The sequence below is a fragment of the Balaenoptera ricei genome, chromosome 15, assembly GCF_028023285.1.
Source record: "Balaenoptera ricei isolate mBalRic1 chromosome 15, mBalRic1.hap2, whole genome shotgun sequence".
NCBI classification, from domain to species: Eukaryota; Metazoa; Chordata; class Mammalia; order Artiodactyla; family Balaenopteridae; genus Balaenoptera; species Balaenoptera ricei.
This window is the reverse complement of record NC_082653.1, coordinates 83199701-83224470: the sequence shown is the minus strand read 5'-3', so window position 1 is coordinate 83224470 and position 24770 is coordinate 83199701. Positions and strand designations below refer to the sequence as shown.

Sequence of the window (24770 nt, the reverse complement as noted above, 5' to 3'; positions counted from 1 at the left end):
AACAGAGGACTTAGTGGCAATTAATTGTAATTGATAGTAGGACTAATTAATCTTTTATATGATTCCATATGTTTAGTAAAGAAGCAAGAGAGACTACAGATTAAAAAAAAAAAAAGCCTTTTGAGGTATTGTGTGAAATCTCCGTTTAAGTCCTGATTTCCACAGGATATACATATATATATCCCTGGTATCATACTAGTTGTTTGACCTAGGACAAATTACTTAGCTCCTCTGTACCTTATTTTCCAGAGATGTAAAATGAGGATACCAGTATTATGAATTTCATAGAGTTATGAGTATTAAATGAGTTAATATGTGTGAAGTGCTTAAAACAATGCCTGGCACATAGTAAATGTTCCTCAAGTATTAGAGTGAAAACCTTCAGTTTTCCAAACATCTTTAGATGAATACAGACATTCATTGACTCAGTGTTGTAGCAGTTTGAACTTCCATAGGAGAATTTAAAAAATCAGGAAATACAATGACATTCATTAATTCGATTAATGTTTATTGAGTGCCTAGAATGTGCCAGGCACTGTTAGATTTTAAATAGTACACATTTAAATGTTACTCAAAGCACTTAGGGCTTGGTCCAGGCAGAAAGCTGCTGAACTCAGACAGAAAAATGCTCACACAGTTGAGCTTTTGACAATCATGCTGTGCTAAAGTGACGACACTGGAGACCTGGGGGCCTCAAACTCAGGGATAGTTTCCCTATCAAAATATTTACTGATATCTGAAGCTACATGCAACAGAAGGCTAAAGAGCTATACTAGAACATTGGACAAGGAAGAGAGGAATTTTCCAGTCTCCCAGTGTTTATGAGATAAAGACCACTATGGAGAGGAGATCAATAATTGTAAGTCTTATAAGCAATAGTTCCTATTGCTACTGTTTAAGCTTGCTGATCCTTTCAGATATTGGTGCTTTTTAAAATCTCTACAAGTTACATTTATTTCTTTTTATTATGTTGTATTTTTCTGTTCATTATGTTTATGCTTTCTTTTAAATCCTTGAGCAGCATATCCATAATAATTATTTTAAAGTCCTTGTCTCCAAACCCCATAATTTCTGTTCTTTCTGAATCTGTTTCTATTGACTGATTATTTTCCTGGTTTTGGATTACATTTTCCTGCTTCTTTACATATCTATTAATTTTTGATTGGACGCTAGAAATTATGAAGTTTACATTGCATGTTAGAGTTTGTTGTCTTCCTTTAAAAATCATTAGAACCATACAGTCCAGAAATTCCACTTCTGGGTAAGTTCCACAAAGAATTGAAAGCAGCAACTCAAACAGATATTTGTACACCCATGTTCATTATTCACAATAACCAAAAGGTGAAAACAAGTGACCTGGACAGATGAATAGATAAACAAATGGTAGTCTACATACAATGGAATATTGTTCAGCACTAAATAGGAAGGACATTCTGACAAATGCTATAACATGATGAACCTTGAGGATGTTATGCTAAGTGAAATAGGCCAGACATAAAAGGACAAATATTGTATGATTCCACTTATATGAGGTACCTAGAATAGTAAAATTCATAGAGACAGAAAGTGGAAAGGTGGTTGCCAGGGACTGAGTGGAGGGGGAAATGGAGAGGTGGTGTTTAATGGGTACAGAGATTCAGTTTGTGAAGATGAAGAAAGTTCTGGAGATGGACTGTGTTGGTGGTTGCACAACAATGTGAACGCTCTTAATGGCACTGAACTGTACACTTAAAAATTATTAAAAAGGTAAATTTCATTTTACATGTATTTTACCATAATAAAAAATTTCCCCCTGGCCAACAGTTCAAAGTACTTTTATATCACCTGGATTCTTTCAAGGCTTATTTTGAAGCTTTGTATGGGTGTATCACCACCTGGAAGAGTGTGATCTTGGCTTGAAAGCTTGAACTAATCTTGAAGTACTCCAGGCCTGGTTCAGTCCTTTTATTAAGGCATTATCCTTGTAGGATCTCTACTGGCTGCCTCAGGTGTTCAGTGAGGACTCCATTATAGCTGGCCAGGACATGAACATCTCCCAGCTCTGTGTGAGCTCTGGGAATTACTCAGCTTACAGCTTCCTGCTTGTTCTTTGCCTGGCTTGATTCTGCCAGGAACAAACTCAGGAGGACCCGTTATGGAGATTTCTAGAGCTTTTTCTCTGTGCAGCTTCTGGCTTTCTAGGCTTCTGCTACCCAAATCCCAGCTCCCTCTGCCTCCTTGAACTCAAATCTCTGTCTCCTCATCTGAGAGCCTGCTGTGGTCTGTTTGGGTTCCTCCTCCCCTGCACTGGGGCCTGGAAAGTGCCTCCAGTTAGAAAGTCAGGGCCATATAGGCCTCACCTGATGTGTTTCCTTTTTCCCAGGGATCACGGGTCTGCCCTGCCTGTTGTCCAAGGTCTGAGAACATTTTTTCATATATTCTGTCTAGTTTGATAGTTTTTACAGTGAGTCCAATAAGTCAGTCCAGTCCTAGAAACTGCATCACGGCCAGAAGAAGAAACTCAGTATAGTTTTAATGTGTGTTTCTTTTAATGTGAGTGCACTCGAAGTTTTTATATGATTAAATTCCATTTGCATTTTTTAGTGAACTCTCTAAAATTGTATTTGGATGTTTTTCTCTTGGGGTATCAGGTTATGGATTTTGGTCTCAACACCTCTGATGCTTGCTCAGTATTTCGCCCCCCTCCCCAACCCACTGACTGAAATGTAAAGGTAGGGAATGGGAAGTGAGAAGACACACTTGTACGTGAGGGTTCCTGGCCTGTCTATCCAACACCATGCCCTTGATCCTGGGGTAAAGGGAAACAATAGATAGCTTTGCTCCTGTGGTATTTTATTCACAGGTCACCTTTGGGTCATGGATTCTTTCCTTTGCCCAGTGTAGTTGCTTATGACCAAGGAAATCTAATCTTATCGAACTTTTCCTTGTCAAACCATTCCTGAGCTGTGAGTTTTCTGGTATCTCACGTAAACGATAAGAGCTGCCATCAAACCTCTTCTCCTATGCACGACACTGGTAAGTTTCCTCTCCCAGGTAGATTCTGTAATGTAAAATCAAGCTGGTGCCATACATCCATGATTTGCAGGGTTTCTCTCCTGTGCATCACAAAGTTATGCTGAGGTTGGAAGCCTTCTCACACCCACTGCACTGTAGGGTCTCTCCTACAATTGGTTTCGCTGGTGCATGGTGAGGCATGAGCTTTACCTGAAGCTTTTCCCACACTCCCCACAAGGACGGGATTTCGCCTCAGCGTGGCCACCTGGTGGTGATGAGGGTGCTGAGCTCTGCATGAAGCTTTTGCCACTCTCACAACCTTTTGTGGTTTAGTGTGGATTCTCTGATGCACCTTCTGGGTGGTGCATGTAAGGTTTTCTCACTGTCAAGGCAATGATGTGGCCTCTCCCTCGTGTGGGGCATGGTGAGGCATGAGCCAGAACTAAAACTATTCCTGCGCTCACCACACACTCAGAGCCTTTCCTGGGCGTGGACTCCCAGCTCTGCTCTGGCTGGAGCTTTCCCCACATTCCTTACACGGGTAGGGCTTCTCTCAGGCATGTGTCTTCTGATGGCACCAGAACTCTGCCAAAGGTCTTCCCATTCTCCCCTGTGTGGTTTATGAAAACAACAAACATCTTGTTTCTGGGTTATTTTCCCAGGTGTCTCTGTAAGCATCTGCACATTGCCAAAACTTTCACAGCCTTGCCCATCATCATTGGCATATTGTTTGATTTCTCCTAATCATGTCCTGGAAGTTTCACTTTTTTCCCACCATTTTCTGCCTTGAAGCCTTTTCATTCCTTTCTTTCTTTCTTTTTGTCATTTTGGAATCTAAAGGAAAACATAAGAAGTAAAGGTGTTAGTCTTGAAATAAGATTTGGAACTGGAGGGAAAGGATGGTTGGAGCAATTACATTAGACTAAGTTAAAGTACAAGTTCCTCTGAATACAGGAATTTACAGAGTTCAAAGGCAAAGATAGCAGAAGGGATGCTTGGGTGACTCTGTCCAAACAACCCCTGAGTAAGGTCTTTTCATAGGCTGTGTTCATATGGATGGTTCTGAATGTTCATTTTATAGTCTGTTTTGTGTTCACCTCTTCTATGAAGCCTTATTTGGTTAGTTCCACCTCACTTTGCTCTACAGTGTCTCATTTAATTGAAATTACTCATTTGTAATCCTTTCTTCTTCTCTTTCTTTTTCTTTCTTTCCTCCCTCCTTCCCTCCCTTCTCCCTCCCTCCCTCCCTTCTTTATTTTCTTTCTTTCCTTCTTTCTTTCTTTCTTTCCTCTCTCTCAGACATGTGTGTAGCACTTACTATATGTCAGGCACTCTCCTAGGTGCCATATATATATATACACACACACACACACACATACATATATATATATATACACACATATATGTATAAATTCAGTTCATTCTTATGGCAACCTTATTAGGTAGGGCCTATTATTGTTCCCATTTTATGGAGGAGAAAACTGAGGCACACACATGGTTGAGTATCTTGCTCAAGTACAGGCTAACATGTGTTAGAGCCAGGATTCTATCCCAAGCAGAATGGCTTCAGAATCTGTACTCTTCAACCTTCCTTCCTGTTTGGGTGGTTTTGATCTCTCAAGCTTAGAAAGCAAGTTTTGAACACCAAGTATCATGCCTCTGATTTTTTTGAGTGCTTCATAGAGTCTAAATATATATCTGCAGAAACCCTAGGGGAAAAGGTATATTACGTGCTTAACAGGAAGGGTGCAGAATCCTTCAAATTGGTTGAAGATGAGATGTTCTCCTGTTGGCTGAAATTGAATACTCAGAAGCAATGGAACAAATCAGGCTCTGGTAACCCAGCCTGGGACTCCTGATTACCTTTTTTCCCTCACGAGAGAGAGACTCATGGGCCCTCTCTTAAATCTATTGGGAATCATCATAAAGTTAAAGATCTATTTGAAGATCTGGCATTGTGAACTGGTCGCAGTGTTCTTTGTTCTGCTACCAACCTGAGGTCTCCAAAGTCTCACTTTTCTAACTGCTCTCGACCTACTTTTCTACCCTTTTTTCCCTTTCCTCAAAGACCCATATCTTTCCTCTTATCTTCCTACTAATTTTTGTGTGTGTTTACTTATTTATGCCAATTTCTCTGTACATCCTCATAATGTACATCTCTGGGAGATACATACCTTGGGGCGGAGGGGGCACAGACATAAAATGTGACTGTAACTGTATTTATTTATTTATCAAGAGGCATTATTTTTCTTCCATGCAGAGATGAGTGGCTAGGAAATGACTGGGCTTATGAATAAATATAGTTGCATATGTCAGATCTTCAGCTATTTCTTTTTATTTTAATGATAAAACTAAAAGCAGTAATAAGCCCAATTGATTTTTCAGTTATACACTAAGCCATACAAGTTATATACTAATCAATTAAACTATGGTATACGAGAAAAATGGAGGTAATCGATGGTCTAGAAGATTGTTGTAATGTGATTTTTGACTTGTATCACTATGTATTCCCTGGTCCTTGTTATACCGTAATTTCCAGGTGCTTTCTCGCCATACAGCGTAGCCTTTTGCATCAGTTAGACCTTGGTCTGAATCCTATCTCTGCCATTTGGTAAATGTGACAGTGGGCCAGTTACTTAGTTTCTGAGCATTTTCCTCACCTGTAAAAATACAAAAATAATAGCTTCCTACTGTGTTGCTGTGAAAACAAAAAAATGAAAGCATCTAATGTAGTGTGAGACACATAGTAGGCACTTGAAAAATGTGAGTTTTCTTCCTTCCCTCCTACCTCTCTCCCATGCTTGTCCCCCTTCAGCTTCCGGTTTTGTTTCCATATTGAAACAGAGGGGCACTGGTTGCTGCCTTGTATCTGCCATCACCCTCAGTTGATTAGGGAGTGAATCTTGAGCAGTGGGGCATCAGTACTGAGATTGTTAGTTTGGGAGGAGATCTCATGTGTCCCAGAGGGAAATACGTTAGAGAAATGTGCTATAGTTGATTCTTTCCTCAATCCACAATGGTAACCCTGCTTACCTTCTCAAACCCAGAGGGTCATGACAAACCAGGGAGGACAGAAACCCCCAGGCTATGGTCTAGACAAGCCAAAAACCTTACCTAGTGAGAACAATTTTTGGGGTGCTGATCCTGCACGGTGAACCTGATAAAGTCCTTGTGAGGGAGAAAGCCAAAGCTCCTGACTTCAAAACCTAGAAAAACTGGAGACATTACATGGCAGATGGCCTTTGGAATTACAAGAATCTATTTTCCCAAAAAGTAACAAGAAACCTAACAGGAACTGGGAGCCAGTGTGGTACAGGGGGAAGGATGTCTGCACTGTCATCAGATTTTAACACTCTTACTTCCTCTCCCCCATTGTTATGGTCTACTGGCCCGGGTATCATTTTCTTTTATTTCTCCTTGATTTTAGCTCCTGGATCCCCATCACTCTTTAAAACTAGTTCTGTCTGCATTCTTGGTAATTTCTATATAGACATGAATGGTTCTCTAACATCCTGATCTGTCAGTCCTCTGAATTTTCTCCTGCAGTATCTTGTCCTCCATCCTACAATACATGCTCCCATAGTCACACTCCAGACCTGGTCATTACCTGAAACTGTAAGAATGTAAGAAGGGTTTGCGCACGTGGTAGACTCATCCCCCACCCCCACCCAAGACACAGTGTCAGTGTCTGGTGATGATAACAATAATCATTACACCATATAATGTATAGAGACCATTTGCAAAGCATCCTTAGATAAAAAGGATAGCCTCACAGCAAACCTGGGTCAGTTCAGTTAGGGAGTGACAGGCCCACGACTGGACTCGGTCTCCTGACTCTCATCTGTGGGACCTTCTGCCATCACTCACCTTCTAACTCCAATTCCATCTCTCGTGTTAAAAATCCTCAATTTCAGCACCGCGAGGCCAGGGCCAGCTGCTTCACCACCACTTTTGCGCGAGTCCAGAACTCTCGTGAGAGTTTCTTCCCTTTTCGTTTAAGGCACTTCTCAAATGAACAACCTTGTTCACGTCAAGTTCCCTGAAAGTGGCCATTGTGATTCCAAATCGTCCCTGGTGAAAAACTGTGCTGGTGAGCTATACATACTTCTTAATTTACAGTGAGAAAACATGAAGAAAGCAGGTATTTGACTAAGAAGAAGCAAGATTTTAGATAGAAAAGACCCCACAAAAACTGCCATGGTCCACAGGATGGTGCTTGTACAAACCTGGAACTTGGCCAAAGGCCAATTTTCACTAAACAGGAGCCAAACAGGTCTTGATTCTGGGCAAAGCAAGCCTCAAGGACACAGAGATAAGTCTTGATCTCTCTTGTCCCCATCTTGGTCAATTTGGATTCTATTTCACAGAGTCTACACTGCTCCCAGACTTTACCACCAATTCCCAACACTTCCTCTCTATTGAAATGGACAGGGCTTCCCTGGTGGCGCAGTGGTTGAGAATCTGCCTGCCAAGGCAGGGGACACGGGTTCGAGCCCTGGTCTGGGATGATCCCACATGCCGCAGAGCAGCTAGGCCCGTGAGCCACAACTACTGAGCCTGCGCGTCTGGAGCCTGTGCTCCACAACGGGAGAGGCCGCGATAGTGAGAGGCCCGCGCACCGCGATGAAGAGTGGCCCCCGCTCGCCGCAACTAGAGAAAGCCCTCGCACAGAAACGAAGACCCAACACAGCCAAAAATAAATTAATTTAAAAAAAAAAAAGAAAAAAAAGAAATGGACAAACTCATCCTGGTTTCAGCTGCTGTTCTCAGTATAGCTCACTGAAATATTGCAGGAATACCTGTTGACTATTTGCAGTTCTTTAATCTGTCAGATGCTTGTTGCTTCTGTTTCCTTTTACAGAATTGCTTGAGACCGTGCTAGTTTTGTAACTGTTGCTGGTTCCACCACCTGGTTTTGTTGTAGATGTCCATGGGTTTCAGCTTTGCAATCCTAGTTGCTCTTTGTTTTTTTTTTTTTTCAGTTATACATACATCTATCTATTGACACATATTCTTTTTCAGATTCTTTTCCATTATTGTAGGATATTACAAGATATTGAGTATAGTTGCCTGTGCGATACAGTAGGTCCTTGTTGTTTACCTATTTTATACATAGTAGTGTGTATCTGTTAATTTGAAACTTTTGATTTATCTCTCCCCTGCCCCCACCACCATCCCCTTTGGTAAGTTTGTTTTTTGTGTCTGTGAGTATATTTCTGTTTTGTAAATAAGTTCATTTATATCATTTTTTAAGATTCTACATATAGGTGGTATCATATGATACTTGTCTTTGGTTTATTCCACTTAATACGATAATCTCTAGGTCCATCCATGTTGCTGCAAGTGGCATAATTTCATTCTTTTTATGGGTAATCATTCCATTGAATGTAACTACCACACCTTCTTTATCCATTCATCTGTCGATGGACACTTGGGTTGCTTCCATGTCTTGGCTATTGTAAATAGTGCTGCTTTGAACATTGGGGTACACGTATATTTTTGAATTAGAGTTTTCTCCAGATATATGCCCAGGAGTGGGATTGCAGGAGCATATGGTGCTCTGTGTGTTTTTTAGGAGGGATTTGGGGAGATACAAAAACTACGGCACTATCATCATTATCTTCTCTTGTGTCCTTTCTTGAGAGCAAGGGAAACCTTCACAAAGATATCCTGATAGACTGCCCTACATATATCCTTAGCTAGAATTATAACACTTGCACATGCATAAATAAACCCAGCGACGAGGATGGTGTTAGACCATGATCAGCATCAAGATTCACTTCCTGGAATTAGAACAGACAGAAATTCCCTGGTGGTCCCATGGTTAGGACTCTGTGCTTCCACTGCAGGGGGCCTGGGTTTGATCCCTGGTCGGGGAACTAAGATCCCCCAAGCCGCGTGGTGTGGCAAAAAACAAACAAACAAAACAAAACAAAACCGACAAGGAAGAGCACATAGGCACATAAATGGTGAGAAACTGAACCTGAATGGGGCTCTGCCTGAAAGAAGCAAGGCAGCAGCAGTGGACAAGGCGACAGATTGGAGTATAAAACTAAGAGTGTTAAGAGCACTATTTTTCCAAATTGACAGCAATTCATAGAAATGTATTTTACATCATTACTCTGCATACACATACACACATATTCATGTAACAAACAAGTTTCACGAAACAATACTTACTATATAAGAAAATGAAACCTAGTAAATCCCAACCATAATTTTATTAATATTTAAATACAATATACAAAAAGTGCCTAAGAACGTACAAAAACAAAATTTCATAAAGATTGTACTTAATGTGATGGGTGTGCTTGCCTGTTCATGAGTTCGTTCCAGTCAGGCACACATGAAGACAAGGCAACACGCATGTCAGGTGCGCTGTTGAGCCGATTTCTTTTCTTTGTTTTTAATCGTGTCAAGATCGAAAATCCTAGTTCACACAAATAGGTAGATGTGAATGGTAATAATAGCAATATACTCTTTCTACTTAGCAGTGGAAATTCATCTTTAATCTTAATCCAAAATGCTGATAAACTTAATGTCCTATAATAATTCCTCAGTGTGAATGACGAACTGAGCTGCAGTAATTCATTCTCTTCTTCAGGCACCAAGTGTAACTCAATTATTGATTCTGGAGTTTGATAAGCAAATGGATCTTTCATCCAAATAGCTTCCTTTAACAATGCAAATTTCTCTTCTGGAAAGTAATGATTGAAGGTTTGAGACAAAGAAGTGAGATGTACTAATATCTCTAATTTTATTTCTCTTAAGCAGTCTTCATGAATAACGTTCTCTTCAATGTGTTGCAACAGCGTTGGGAACATGTAGTAGCTGGGGTGATTACTTTTAAGTCTTACCTGCCACAACAATAATGCCTTTTGGAATCCTCGAACGTGTTCAAGATATTGAAATATATCATTGTTTTTCCCTTGTAGCTTCGAATTTAATTCATTTAAAATGCCAAAAATGTCACTTAAATACGCCAATTTTGTTACCCAAATGTCATCTTCAAAAATATTTGCCAAATGCGATTGCTTTTCAATGAGAAAAATGTAAATCTCATTCCTGAGTTCGTATACTCTGCTCAATACTTTTCCTTGAGACAACCAACGAACTTCTGTATGAAACAATAAGTGGGTATGGTTCACTCCAATCTCTGAACACAATATTTCAAGAAGTCGGCTATTCGATGAGCTTCCTTTAATAAAATTAACAATTTTCACTGCATGTTTCAATACATCCATTAGGCTCGGCGGAATTTCTTTGGATACCAAAGCTTCTCGGTGAATAAAACAATGATTCCAAAGAGAGTTGTTATGGGTGGCTTCTAACAATTTTTCAATAACTCTGCTATGTTTCCCAGTCATATTTGCTGCTCCATCACTTGAAATTCCTTTACAATTTTTCCAGTTTAATTTATATTGACCAACAATGCACTTTTCTAATTCAGTGAATAAATCTACTCCGGTTACATGTGAATTTAAATTTAAACAACACAACAGATCTTCTATAAAATCATCTTGCCATACATACCTGACATATACCAAGAGTGTGGGACAACTTACAATATCAGTGCTCTCATCAAGTTGGATTGCAAAATCTATACCAGACTGTAGCCGTGTCATAAGCATTGCTTCTAAATGTTTTGCAATAGTACAGATTCGACGAGATATTGTATTATCACTAAGAGGTATAGTTCTTAACTTATCAGCTGATTTATCATCAAAGATGGTACGTACCATATCCATACATGCTGGGAGAATAATTTTTTCAGCAGCTGTGTGAGCCATTTTCTCTTTTGCCACTCGATACGCCACTAAATACGATGATAATAAGGCTCTCTCGTTCATAGTTGTGGAACGACTAAGAAATCGGGGTGATGACTCTAGGCTATTTATTTCTGTTTGAAAATGGTCTTCCTCATCTTCTTCCTCTTCCTCCTCCGCTTTCACTATCACTGTGCCTTCCATCTCCTGGGTAGCCCGGGGAGACAAATCTGTAGCATTCCTTGATTCAGCAGTCATTGTTCAGGTTCAAAGAACTGGCTCACTTGATCCAAACAGGGTCTGTCTGCAGGACTTCCCTTTTTGTCCTAGATGTTTTATGAGATCAGTTTTTGCTGTCCTGCAGGGTAGAAAAATTTAATAGCAGTATTAAAAGGTAACCCGGTGTTGCTATGCTGCTTACACCTCATCCATGAAGACAAGTCACTAGATCCAATGATGTGACATAGTAAATGCTGAGTAACTGCCATTCATGTTAGCTGTGTACCAGGCAGATTCGGTACATTACATACACAGCTCATTTAAGTCTCATGGAAACCTAATGAAGTACACAATTATTATTCCTATTTTAAAAGCTGAGAAAGATTTTAAAATGTGTCTAACAACATAATGTAGTGGATCCAGTACTCAAACCCAAGTCTGAAGTCCAGAGTCCTAACTATGCTGCTACACTGCCATCTAGATACTCTTAGAAAGTGATCACCAAAGTACGGTGTACAAGACCATCCATTGGGGCACAGGGGAAAACAATTGAAACTTGTATTTATTTTTTAAAAACACTGAAACCCACTTAAGCTTTCCTGATAGCCATCTTATAGCATTTATATTCTGTCATCATTTGTGTTGCCGTTCTTATTTTCACCTTCCAACTATTTTATTTTCTTTGCTCATTTCCCTTCATTTTTAGTGATATGTTGTCGAAAATCTCATTCTTTCTCAGGTATTTTAAGATCAAGGAAAAGGAATCTTGGTTTTTGACATCTCATCAAAGATTTAAAGGTGGGGTATGGGGAATAACGCATTCCTAGAGGCCTTCCCTCCCACTGGCAGTATGAATCAAAATGAAGTGACTCCAAGGGAGTGAAACTCAAAGATACAGGGCTGAGGTCAGGACATGGACAGGCCCTTCTGGAGTGTTTTCCTGCTCATGTTCTAGGCAAGTAGCAGTAGAAAGACTGGGTTTTATTTTGCATTTCTTGAATGATTCCAGCACTCAATCACCTCTTGACTTTAAGCTCACTAGCTGTCTCCAGTTTGGTATGCAATATTTTGATAGTTTTTACCCTGAAATTTAATTTTTAATGCTTTCATGCCTTATTTCAACTAGACTACTCCTCAAGAATAAAGACTGTCTTTTACTTTCATTGTGGCCCTTAAGTCACATGACATAGTTCCTTGCAACCAGGAGATATTTTAAAAAACATTTGTTTGAATGAATGCAATGTCAACATTTTTTGCCCATTTGGAGAAAGTTCAACAAATTCATTATAGGCCTGGTATTGCAATACTTGGAAGGGCATGTCATTTAGAAATTAAGAGATGCTACTCTATTGCAACTGTCAGGTTACTTATGAAACATCTGAGTAAGAATGGGAGGAATACTATAGCAGCACAGGTTTAAAATACATGAGTAAATAATGTGTCCATGGGTAAGTTACCTATGTCTCCCATTACAGTATGTAACCAACCTATTTCTCCAGCAAATAGTAAGGTTTCATTGATCTGCTTACAAGATATTCTCCGCAACTTATTTATTGATTGCAAATGATCTGTGTAGCACAGGCCTGTATAAGTGTTTTCTTTGGTCCTCTGCTACTTAACAGCCTCTCTCAATAATGACAGTGTCTTTGTGTATACTGGTGGCACTTCAGAAAATGGAGATGGGGCATTAAGTTTGGCCTAGCTGCATTTTTCAGTTACTTTCCCTCTATCGATGAATGTCCAAGTTGGAAGGGCCCTCTGAGATATGCAGTCTAGTTTACTTTACTTAGGATAAATTTGAGACTTGGTGTTTTGTCTAAGAGCATCCCGCTAACCAGTGGCAGAGAGGGTGCCAGTGCCCAGTGGGCAAATGGCCCAGCGCTCTGCTCTTGCCGCCGCACCACGGCAGACGCCCCTCACTACTCAGCCCTGAGTCAAGCACAGTTGGCTCCCACAACTGAAAAATTCACCTGGTGTCTCAAATTACTCCTGTAAAAAAGCTTTCAGGAAGCTCGGAAACTGCAAGGAAGAGGGTGAAGTGCATGTCACCTTTTCCTACTGCGTTCAACTCACTTTATTCACTAAGCTTCAAACATTCTTTAATCACTGCCATTAATGGTGGTGGATTTGGGGGTGAGCAGATGATCTGCAAACACTTATGAGTCTTAAACTTCTCCACTAAAAAAATCAAAAACAAAACCGTGGAGCTTGGTAGCCTCTAGGGTCTTTCTCATTTTACACCGCGAGGTCCCTAGGAACCCAGGAGACAAGCTTTCACCAGAAGGAAAGCAAAGGGGGACGATCGGGGAGCACAGAAATTAGACTAGGGTCATTTGGGGGTGAAAACCGAGGACGAGGCGGCGTAGGTGGGGCACGCAGGCTGCCTCCTCCCGGTCCCAGAGGTATCTCATCCCAGTCCAGAAACCAGGGATCCAAGGCTGTATCTGCAGGGAGACGGCGCTTCCTACGGCCGAGGCTGGGACGAAGGACAGGGACACGGACCCTCCACCCCGTCTGGGGACGGTCGTGGCGAGGGGGATCGCGGAACACGGCCGTACACATCCACCTGCGTCCCCGCCCGTCCTCCCCGGCTGGAGCCCCGTCTCACCGTGAACCCCGGAGAAGCCTGGGGTGCTGAGATAGAAAAGGGAGGTGACTCTGGGGACCAAAGGGCAGTGGACTTGGAGCCAGGCCCTCCGCTCGCCAGACCCCAGAGTGTCACAAAAGCCGGAAGTGCGTCAACATCCGCCTTCCGAGCCTGCGCTGCGCTGGTGGTGTGTGTCGGGGGTGGGGGTGTCTGTGGGGGGGTGGGGGTGGGGTTGGTCCTCTCTAGGAAAGCGGGAGGTCTTTGGTTCTTGTTCCCCAATTCGTGGGTCGGGCTTTGGGGATGTCTTAGCTCCGCTTTTCCCATCCGGGAAAACGGGGGTTAAGTTTCCCTCGGTACCCTCCTGCTCAGATACTTATACAATTCTCCTACTTTTTCTTATTGATGGCAGTAATCGTAATAATTCTAGTTATTATCAAACAATAAGGTGATTGTGTGTCTGTGGCAGAGGAACTGAAACAAAAATGTAGACAGTAGAGCAAAGTGAAGTCAAGGATGGATGGTTTCAAAAACCAAAGTGGTTGCTTCTCCGGGGACCCTGATTGCGTATTGCCACTTGAACGGACCTGGGGAGGAATAATGTTGCCTGCCATAGCAGTAAACCGCGGCCTTCAAGCCAGCAATCACTGCAGCCGCCCCCAACTGTGTACCCTGACGGGATTCAGGATGGAGAAGAGCAGGGTACTGGCCCCAGACAGCTGAGGTGCATGTCAAAGGAATGATTTCAGTGAGCCCAGACTCTTGCATCTTCCCATATATAGAAAAGCTCTAAAATCATTAACTTGAAATTTCTGGTTTTCTTCAATTAAGAGTAATCTTTTGATGTTCTGGCTACGAGGTTTTTGCTGCAAAACTCCTACATATCCTGGCTTCTCCCTTACCTCTTTGGAGCAGCCCCTTAGAGCTGAGAGGCTGTCTTCCCGGCTTAAGTCCTCAATTTTGTCTGCCAAATAAAACATAATTCTCAACTTTTAGGTTGTGCTTTTTTTTTTTTTCTTCAGTCGACAGTATTTTCAAATATTTGTTCGATAGGCAACAGATATTCTTTCCAATACTAGATAGTTACAAGATTCTGAGCTTGGCTAATGTTTCCAGGGAGTTTTGAGTGTGATAATAATGGAATTACTATAGTAATTCGAATTTGAGGCATTTTTGCTATCAAAATGTTATCACAGTAATTACAGCATTTGCTATAACTTCACTTTTTATAAAACAGTAACAGAGACCTTGAATGATCGTGACATGGCTCTTAAGTTCCAAGATGAAGTTGAGGGCAACAATGGAAAGCCCAAAAGGAACAGCCACCTACTACAGAGGCTACCAATGACTAGGTGATGTTCTGAATGATGTTCCAAGCCCTGAGTAATGTTCCATTCCCAGCGAGGTTTGACCTTGCTGTGGTTGCCATTGTTTTCTCCTTCTACTTCCCTGTGACTCTTCAGTAATCCACTTGAGTAGGTTTTCGCTCCTCTATCACTGGCTGGCTCCCTGACCTATGGTCCTCCTTGAAGACATATTCCCAGAACTTCTGCCTCCAGATTCTTCCTCCTATTTCCTTCCAGTGTTGCAAGTCATCTCTAAGAGCCATTACATTGTTGTATGTTGTATTTTTCTTCTTTGTCTAAATCTGCCTTCTCCCCTATGCTCCCACCCCTGTTCGTACTTTAAAGCCCCTAAAGGATCCAGGAAGGTAGGTTGTTGAGTGCAGCCAGCTGGGTATGTTTTTGTATTTATGTATTGTGTGTCGAAGGGACTGTAGGAAGCCTTTGTAATAACTCCATTCTTTGCCTGCTGATATAATGGCACAAGGAACTGATGTGGCCTGGTGGCATTTTCAGTTTCCAGTTTGGTGGAACACTCAAGGTATCTCCTAGGAGAAATGCTCTTCCTGAGAATCAGGATCATACCCAACAGACTCTAGACTGGGGAGACAGGAAGCACAAATTCCACACATAGGTTGCTGGTTATGATGGTAATAGGGGCCACTCCTGTTTTGACCCCTTGGTTCCTGTATCCATGTAGTCTTTCTATTGGAGACACAATACCATATATATGTTATTGGTTCAATGCATATACTGTATCATTGAGGACAGCTGCCCAGCTTCACAAGGTGCTGTATCTTGTATCAGCAATTTAGCTGAGTCTTCAACGTGGCATTCCACAGTTCCATCGTGCTAGTTGTTTCTGGCTGATGAGTAAACACTGTGAATTCTGTGGTTACAAGCTCATTGTCACACCTCCTTGACTATGAAATGGGTTCCTTGGTTTAAGGTATATCCAGTGGATAAGGCATCCTATAAGCCCTCAGATGATGGTGTGGATGGAGGCAAAGCACTCAGGGAAGACAAACCCATATTCAGAGCATGTATCGATTCTGGTGTGATAGTTCCCTTCTTTTGTATCTATCCATGCCTAGTGCAATGGTGGGCATGTGGGAAAGAGTAGGGAAGTGTTCAATCCCTTGGGAATAGTGGCTCCTACATTTTCTTTAAAGCAATATAGTTTAAGTTAAAAATCATAAATTTTGTGAGTTCGTTGTTTCCACCTGCATCATCTGAATAACGGTTGAAAGAAAATTGTGCTCAAGAGCAAAACAGTAGCTACTGTTTCTTACCATCCTTTGTTAGGGATTGGTGCCTATTGGTGGGACATGGACTCTTAAATGAGTGCCTCCTGAGGACCTCTCGCTGGAGAAAACTGCCCGAGTCAGGCAAAACTTAGACACAAATGCACCACTGTCATAGTTTGTTCACCTCTGCTGTAGAAATGCAACACTCTGCTGAGAGGTACAACCTTTGGGGAAATGGCAACTCAGGAAAGAACCTCAAACTTATAGCTATCCTAGAATATTAGAAGAGCTTGAAATGGTGCCCAATTCTTGAGCTTGTTTTACAGAACAGCAGCTAAAGGAACAACTTGTTTAAAAAACCCTCTGCCTTCACTGAACAAGCTCGCTTAAATTATTTTTTTCAAGTTACATACCCTCCAAGCTTCATGTAGCCTAGATAATATACCAGGAGATTCCTCAACTACCCCTATAGATAACACCTCTGACATATGAGTGGCTATAGTGACAGGGACTAAAGCTGTTTTTCAGAAACTTGGAGTCAGCTCTTTTTCCAGTTCAAGCTGGCTAAGACTGGTTGGGACCACTGATCCTAAAACTCGGCCTGTGCAGGTGTCTGACGAATGAACTTTTGACATCAGAGGGCCAAAAACTCGAAGCTCAGATCATGCTAAGTGCCTGCATTTTTGAACATGCATTCCATTAAGAAGGCTGTAACTCAGATATGCCTTTGCAGAACACTGATTACCTCACCTTTCCCCGACCTCCTATCACCTTACCCCACACCTAAGACCAACGTGCTTCTTTATCCAATAAAAATCTCAAGCCCCTCACCTTCAGGGAGGTGGATCTGAGATTTGTTCTCCTATCTCCTCACTTGGCTTCCGTGTTAATAAACTCTCTGCTGCAAACCTCAGTCTCTCAGTGTTTGGCTTGCTGCCCATTGGGCAAACGAACCTGGTTCATAATAAGTTGTTAATGACAAGCAGGAAGTAATGTGTCATCTGTTGTCCCAGGGATTGCAACAGGAACAATGCACATCACCAGGAGGTATAGTTCTGTTCAACACACAAAAAACTTTCTAACTGGAGCTGTCCAACAAGCAATTGACCAAGCAGTGCTTTTTTTTTTTTTTTAAGCAGTGCATTTCCTATCCGTGATGCTGACTCCCTTGGGACAGAGATACTATAGCCTAGAGAGATTGTGTCTTAGTAGGAAGTTGCTGTAGATCCATGAGATACTCAAGGAGAGAAAGGGAAGGCATATCACAATCTCCCAGAGGCTCATGTAGTTTGAAAAAGCATGGAGCATGTCACACTTGATTTTTCTTATATTTAACTGTAAACGTCAAATATCATTAAACGGTAATATCTGATTTGTGAGCTTAAACAAAGGAGTAGTAGCTAAAGTCCCTTCCAAATCACTGTTTTGATTCTTTAGTCGAGTTGCCAGTCCCTGGCGGACTTAGTCCCACCACAGGACATCACATTCTCTAAGGATGCAGGAGGTCCTAATGCCCTAGGGGCTTCTGTGCTAGCCCTGGGCCTGCCTGTCCACGTGCACCGTGCTTTACCCATCCCTCCTTCTGCAGAGTCCCGTCTTTCCACCAGGAACACAGCTCTTTTCCAGTCTCTCTTCCACTCCAACTTGCTCAATGCCCCCACCTTCCCCCAAGAACCGTATTATGTTTCGATCCTATGATTTTCTGAGGTTCTCATATAACCGAAGCGCCTTCAACCCTGGCTGTAATCAGCGTATTTTGTACCCCTGTGCTAGTTCCCGAATGGCTGACTCACGGAGGTCGGACCACTAGGTTGGACATTTCGTCCTCCTCCCCGACACGCAGCCCCGCGCAAGAGCCACCACCCCGCGGGGAGTCTCGAAGGTTGGCTGGAGCCGGGGAAGGGAGAGCGGGGCCGCCTTCCCAAGTCCGGGGCTGTTGCGGTCACTACCGATGTACTGGCTACAGAACGGCCAGCGGGGGTCAGCAGAGAGGGTTAGACCGGCAGAAGGACGTGGATGCAAAAGCCTCGCAAACGAGCCTTAGCGACTGCCACTCGCTCACCCGGGGCCCTCATCCGGGGCCCGCCCTGCCCCCAGCCATCGGACTCCGCCTCCGGAAGTACCACAGAGAAGCGCCGGCCTCCGAGCGGCCTAGAGCGATCCCCGAAAGGCTGTGGTGGCCCCGCGAGCCAGGGTGTCCGCGACCGGACGGCTGCCTGGCCCGCCCCTCCGCTTGGTGAGTCTCCGGAAGGCGTTCTGGGGTCGCGTTGGGTCGGCCTCTTGTTTAGCCTCCCGGGGAGGAGGAGGAGTCTCCTGTCCCCGGCTGACTGCGGTTCTCGTCCCCAGGAGCGCGCGGGGCCGGGGTGCGAGGGCCCGTTTCTCTTCAGTCAGGGTTCGCCCCGACACCCCGCGGACGGAGGGCCCCGCCGTCAGGACCCGGTGACCGTGCCCTGCTGTGAGCTGGGTTTCTGGGGCCCGCTTCGCCCTTTTGGGACAGTGTCTTGACCTAGCAGGGAAGTGGGAGGAGGGCAGCGCCGGGCGAGGCCTTCTGAGGGCCGGGCGCGAGGGCCCTTTCTGAGGGTGTGGAAAGGGGACGGAGCGCTGCCGCGTCCTTGGGTGTGAAGGACAACCAGTCAGACGTGTTCCAGTCGCAGCCCTTCCCTGGCTTACTGTCAGGACTGTGGGAAAGGCCTGCCCACCTGGTCTGAGTTATCGAAGGGTCTGTCCCCCCCTCAGAGTGGAATTTGGTTATCGGTCAAGGCCATTCAGTAATTCAGAGTGGGCTGACAGAGTGTTTACCAAAAAATTCTTCGGGGCCTGCTTTAAAAAAATAACGAGTAATCGGAGCTAGTATATTTCTCTGGGTGCGTACCTGAGCCTTGAAAGAAGTTTGTAAATGTCAAGTATTTTCAATTTACACAGAAAATTTTAGGCTATTAAATTGTGTTTCCTTGATTAAAAAAAATTCCACAAATTCCTGATTAGTGGAGTTCAAATAAACCAGCATACTTGGACCATTTGACTTGGTTCTTAAATATCTGAAAGTGAATAATGTCCATTCTTCTTCCTGCTGTTTATTTTAGGTGGCTAATCATCATTAACTAGTTTCATTGTGTCTACAGCGTGCAAGATACTTTGCTAAGTCCTGAGGATGTAAGAGGACGGGCTGTTTTTTAACTTGTTACAATAATTTCTCCTAATCTCACCCCCACAGTGATGGTCATTGTTCTCCAGAACAGGGATGGAGGAAATATCGGCCCAGGAAGCAGCAGGATCTCCAAGGGTCCAGTTTCAGCCTTTGGAGACTCACTCTGAGGGTCTGTCCCCAGAGCCTCAGTTCGTGCAGGACACCGACATGGAACAGGGACTCACTGGGGGTAAGGCGGAGACAGCACTTCCATCCAGGAGGATGGGCGTGCAGAGGGGCTCCTGGGCCTGGCGTGAGAGAGGCCAGGGATTTCAGTGAGAGAGTGGTCCCTAGAGGGAGGTCTTGAAGGGCGGCACAGACGTGACTCGGTTAGGTCCTGGTCTGGGTCCCTCTGTTGAGGTCAGTCTGTCCTTCTTTAATAGGCCGAGTGGTCTTCGCTCCCTCTGCCCTGGCTGTTTTCCCTTCGTGCAACTTTCACTTCGTCCCAGTTACCACATTCAGAATAATTTCTAAGAAATGCTGCTTTTGCTGCACCTCACCGCTTTTGCCTTGCTTTCACTTCCTCTTAGATTTAGGGCCTGTCCCTCCCCCCTGTTCCCTTAACTTAGTTTCTTCCCTCCTTGATCTTTTATGCTTTGCCAGCTGCCATTCTGTTGCAACTGCAGCGTTCGTGACTAATCTAATTTTGATCAAGAAAACAACCATCTAATTCCTTGGTTGAGCCCCATGTATACATATCACACATTGACCATACAATAACAATGTATACATATCACATGTTGACCACAGAATAACATTTGTATGTATTATATAGAGAGGTTGATCTGTCTTGTACGGCCTTTGTCGTGTATGAAGTTTGTATGAGATTACTGGTGGCCGCCTGCAGTGCCTGAAGTAACTTGTGTGTCAGGAACACCAGCCGAGTGCCACGGTGCGTAGAGTGCTGTGGAGCGTTGTGAGAGTGTGGAAAGGATTATGAGGAAACAGATGACCATTCCTTATCCTCGAGGGCCTTACACACTGGTTGCAGAGACAGTGCCCGGTCTCAAAAGAAAGGCTTAATGAAGTGTGCAGAACAGTGTCTGGGAGAGCGTCAGAAGTCTACTAAATAACTATGGCTCTGGATGAGTCACTGCAAATCTTTATGCTTTGCTTTGCCCGTTTGCAAAACGGGTAACAGTGCTTACCCTTCTGTTAGAGGTATGTCATGTCGTGGGGATAATGTACAATAGGAGATTTCATAATAAAATCCTGTATCACGGGTCCAAGCATGTGTAAGGAGGGCATGCAGGTGCTGAGAAGGTGCAGAACATGGTCAATGCCCGATAAACGTTCGTTGGTTTTGCCGTAATGTTGATGTGAGGAAGGGTCCCACTGACTCTCTCTTTCGTAAGGGAGCCCTGGGGAAGGGCTGCTCTCACTCTTGGCTCCTTTCTCGTCCCTCAGCTCCACCTGTCCCCCAGGTGCCTGCTCTTCCCCACGAGGGAAGCCCAGGAGACCAGGCAGCTGCGCTCCTGACAGCCAGGTACCAGGTGAGCTGAGGAACCCTCTGCTTTTCCTCAGGGACTATTGCTGCTGATTGAGTGCGGTCCTTTCCTCATCCCATCCATACACCTTGCCTGAATTTTTTTTTTTTTTTAATAGCAGACCCCAGGTTGGGTGCTGATCATCTTCAGAGACCTGGACTTCACAGAAACCACCTTTCCATCTCCCCAATACCACCAGCAAACACTTCCTTTATCCTTGGTGCTGTCATGGGCGCTTATTAGATGTTAAAGGGTTGTGGAACCTATTCCCTAGATTCTGCTCTGTTCTCCCTCCTTTCCAACATAAATGCACCCTGCAGACCCTCTGTGTCATCTCCTTCGTTCTCTGGCCATGATGCTGTGGTGGCCTCCTTCCCCAGAGCAGCCAGGCTGTGTTATTTCAGGAGTTTGTGACATTCGAGGATGTGGCTGTGCACCTTACTCGAGAGGAATGGGGATGCCTGGACCCTGTTCAGAGGGCTCTCTACAGAGAAGTGATGTTAGAGAATTATGGGAACCTGGTCTCACTGGGTAAGGATTGCCTTTCTTATTATTCAGTTTACTGCTTAGGATTTCTTTACTTCCTTGTTTTTGAGTAGGCGTGAGGTCTCTGAGCGTGGCTCAAATCCCCGGTCGTAGAACCTCCGATTCCTCCTCCTTTCAGGTCGTCTCCTCTGGGAGTGGGTTTCCTTTGGGGGTTTCAAGAGGAGACATTCTACTCCTTAACCTCAGTTAATGTTTCTTGCTTTTGTGGGGCATCTGTTCCCTGTTAGAAAAGGGAAACTTGCTGGTGCTTTGCAAGTTCTCACTTTCCCTGTCTTTTCCTTTTTTATGAGAGAGACTCTAGGGCCTCCCAACCCACAGCCAGACACTTTCCTTCCTGGTAATTCAGTGCCCCTGTATCTGAGAGTTTCCCATTTTTCTCAGAAGAAGAAATGCCTTTTTTTTTTTTTTTTTAAGATAGGCTAAAGTCTTTGTTGAATAATCCCTCACCTCTTAAGATCCCTAAATTCATCTGCAAGTAGGCAGAATTTGAGAGACTTGATTTCAAGGCATGACTCACTGCGAGTACATTTCAGTGAGTCACCCAGAAGGTAATCCTGCGTAACCTCGCCCGAGCCGCAGAAGTCTCAGACTTAGACCGAGTCTCTCCTTTGCCGTCTGGATGGTGCAGTTGGCAGCTGAGATTAGGCGACCTGTGGCGCTGTAGGGAAGGAGCGGCGGGAGTTGTCGGCCTCCCCCTCGGTGTGAGCATTGCTCCTCTTTCTTTTTTTGCCTGTCTCTGCTGCTCTTTTATTTGTTATGTATGTGTGTACTTAATCACGCTTTTTCTTTTCTCTTTCTCTCTCTCTCTTTTTTTTTTTCTCTAACTCTTTTCTGCTTTGCCTGTGCTGGTGGCACCCAGGGTGTGGTCTTGTCTCCTTGATTACACTCAGGATTAAAGAGGTCTTCTTATCTGTGGGGAGGCAGCCTGCCCACTGGGAAGGTTTGTAGTGTGTTTTCCATTCCTGGCTCTTTGATCTTCGTAGGCATACTTCTCCGCCTTCCCACCACCCGGATTCATAGTGTGAATTCCTGCCCGGCCCTGAGTCATACCCAGGCAAGTGCTTTCTCTGGAGAAACTCTTGCAGTCCTTTCAGCAGGAATCTCCAAGAGGTGGCCCAGGTATCGGCTTCCCATCGATAGTGCTCGCCCCCGCTCGGAAACTCCTTTTCCACGATTATGAGATATTGCACTTGATTGATGGAGTAGATGCTTCTCAGGATGCCACCACCATGTAAAATTGCAGCTCCTCAGATGACCTTTGATAAATTTCAAAGGGCCAAGGAAGCCCTCCGTTGCAACCAGAATTTTGAACCCTGAATTCTGAGTTCAATCAGAAGCCATGGTTGGTGGTCATCGACTTGTGTTCTCAGAAACCACAAAGTTCGACTCCAGCTCTTCGGTTATGATCTTTTCATGTTATTTTAGACTGTGGAACATACACTGTGTGCCCCTCCTTTTCTGTAGTGAACATGACCTGCCCCTTCTGTTGCCTAAATCTCCTGAGACCCCTGGGCCTTTCTAATGTTCTAGTCTTTTGCTTCCTTTAAATCCCTGTGGCCCCCTCCAGGGTCCTGCCTTCGTCCCGTTTATTCTTTGTGGGGCTGTACAGATTGATGCGTTTATATGACCTTTCCTGATCAAGTGTTCCTTAGCTTTTCCTCGATGGAGCGGAAAGGCTGTCTTTCCTTCAGGCTGTCAAATTGAATGTATATTCAACAACTTGTAAATTGTAAAGTGATATGTAATTGTAAACTACTGTTAATATCTAATAATTACATACTTTCCAACAGTTAACCTGTCTACTTTTTGGAGTAAAGAAACTTCTTAGTAGTTCAATCAGCCTAACAGCACAGCATACTATTAGACTGAATTTTATCCCATTTCCTCTGTCATCTCTGCACATACACAGGACACATATGCACACTCACACATGCTGGGCACAATTATGTAAAAGAAGCCCTCCTACTCAACTTGTTTTTGTGACCAAATCAGCAGCCTCTCCTCAGTAATTATTTTTTACAATCTTTAGGAAGTAATTTTCATATTTGGGGGTTCAGCAAACTCCACCTGAAATTTAAGTTTATATACTTAGTTAACTTAGCTTAATGTTTGGTGTTGTAAAATAAGGACTTTATAATTCAGTCTCTCATTTAGCAGCCCTGTTTTCCAGTTCATATCTTTTTCCCATGATAGTAGCTCTGAGTTGTATTTGTCACAGATATCAGAACTTTGGTCTTTTGGTTAAGTGCTTCCACTACACAGTAATAAATATACAGAGTATGAACAGAGTAAAAGAATTAAAAAGTAGGTAAAAATTTTCATTACCAAATCTAAAAAGAAGCATATACTATTGCCAGTGAGTGAATTACTGGCTTGGGGGTCATACCCAAAGGGAAGTTATCTGTGACTTAGTGCTGGAGAATAATAAGAATGGGAAAAAAGCTTGGATTACACTTCACATGGGGCAGTGTGGCAGGTGCCCTGTTAGGTGACAGCATTAGAAAGCCGCTTCCCAGAACTCTACTGGATGGTGAGTGAGCTGATAAATCAGGAATGTTTGGCACATACCCCTTGCTTTTTGAAGTTGATGTCGTGAGGGCAAAAATGATTTTGTATAGAATGTCTTTCACTACCACAGTTCACTACTGAGCAACCAGTATGTTACTAAGTACTTAACATATATCTCATTTAATCCTTACCATAACCCTGTGAGCAGGTATTATTCTGTTTTATACCCGAGGCTAAGAGGAGTTAAGTGATCCATCCAGGGTCAAAGCTAGGCTGTGGACTCAGATCTGACTCTGAAGCCCATGCTTTTTCACTGTTTTGTGCCTTAGGACAGTTAGTCCAGCCACGTATAGTGTTTTTTTATATTTTTATGGCTCTGTACTATGATGGTAATTTAAAATGGCCACAATAAGTTGGACAGACAGGCAGGAGGTTGTACAGTTTGGGAGCAGAAAGGGCATACATTCAAGAAAAAGTAAAATTGTTAAAGGATACATTCCATTATAATAGGTATCTACACAGGAACAATATTGCTAAGGAGAGATTTTATTTGTGTGTTTATTAAGGACCAGGAAAAAAAGCATGAAGCTTTCAGATGGCTAAAATCTTAGCACAGCACTGGTATAGGCAACAAACAATGAGGTGAATTTTAAATGTTATTTTTAAAGATCAGATTAAGTTAAAAATAAATCTAATTAGAAAACTGTCAAGGTTTCAATTTTAAAAATCAAAATGTTTTAATAAAAAATTAATTTTAGATAGGAAAAATTTCAAATTTCGATAGGAAAAATGCATATTTTGAAAGCATAGATTTTTGACTTAAATCTAGGAAAAAGGCATTCAGGCCAGTGGTGAGAAAACCTGCTTTAATGCTTTCTGTGACCCTTAG

The 24770-nt window shown here is 43.2% G+C and overlaps 3 protein-coding genes across 8 annotated transcripts in view; 2 read left to right on the top strand and 1 right to left on the bottom strand.

Moving 5' to 3' along the window:
• Positions 1-9196: 9196 nt before the first annotated feature.
• FAM200A (family with sequence similarity 200 member A) lies at positions 9197-13696 on the bottom strand. Its single transcript, XM_059896924.1, has 2 exons — positions 13588-13696; positions 9197-11118 (listed from the first exon to the last, which is right to left on the bottom strand). The coding sequence occupies exon 2, from the start codon at positions 11016-11018 to the stop codon at positions 9288-9290; it is 1731 nt and encodes a 576-aa protein (XP_059752907.1). The 5' UTR covers positions 11019-11118; positions 13588-13696; the 3' UTR covers positions 9197-9287.
• Positions 13697-18303: 4607 nt separating this feature from the next.
• Positions 18304-24770, top strand: part of ZNF655 (zinc finger protein 655) — a 13403-nt gene continuing 6936 nt past the window's right edge. Inside the window, exons 1-5 of one of the 6 annotated variants that reach the window (XM_059896934.1) lie at positions 18515-18592; positions 19368-19530; positions 20748-20833; positions 21232-21358; positions 22357-23167. In XM_059896934.1, the coding sequence (XP_059752917.1) occupies positions 19395-19530; positions 20748-20833; positions 21232-21358; positions 22357-22553 (546 nt within the window). In that variant the 5' untranslated portion in view covers positions 18515-18592; positions 19368-19394 and the 3' untranslated portion in view covers positions 22554-23167. Of the gene's footprint in view, positions 18390-18514; positions 18609-19367; positions 19531-20747; positions 20834-21231; positions 21359-22356; positions 23168-24770 lie in introns of those variants that run through there. The other 5 variants (XM_059896935.1, XM_059896932.1, XM_059896933.1 and 2 more) reach the window with 5 other exon arrangements.
• LOC132348944 (zinc finger protein 239-like) overlaps positions 19456-24770 on the top strand; it is a 27224-nt gene continuing 21909 nt past the window's right edge. Inside the window, exon 1 of the mRNA XM_059896955.1 lies at positions 19456-19530. The gene's annotated coding sequence lies outside the window, so the exon portion shown is untranslated. The remainder of the gene's footprint in view (positions 19531-24770) is intronic.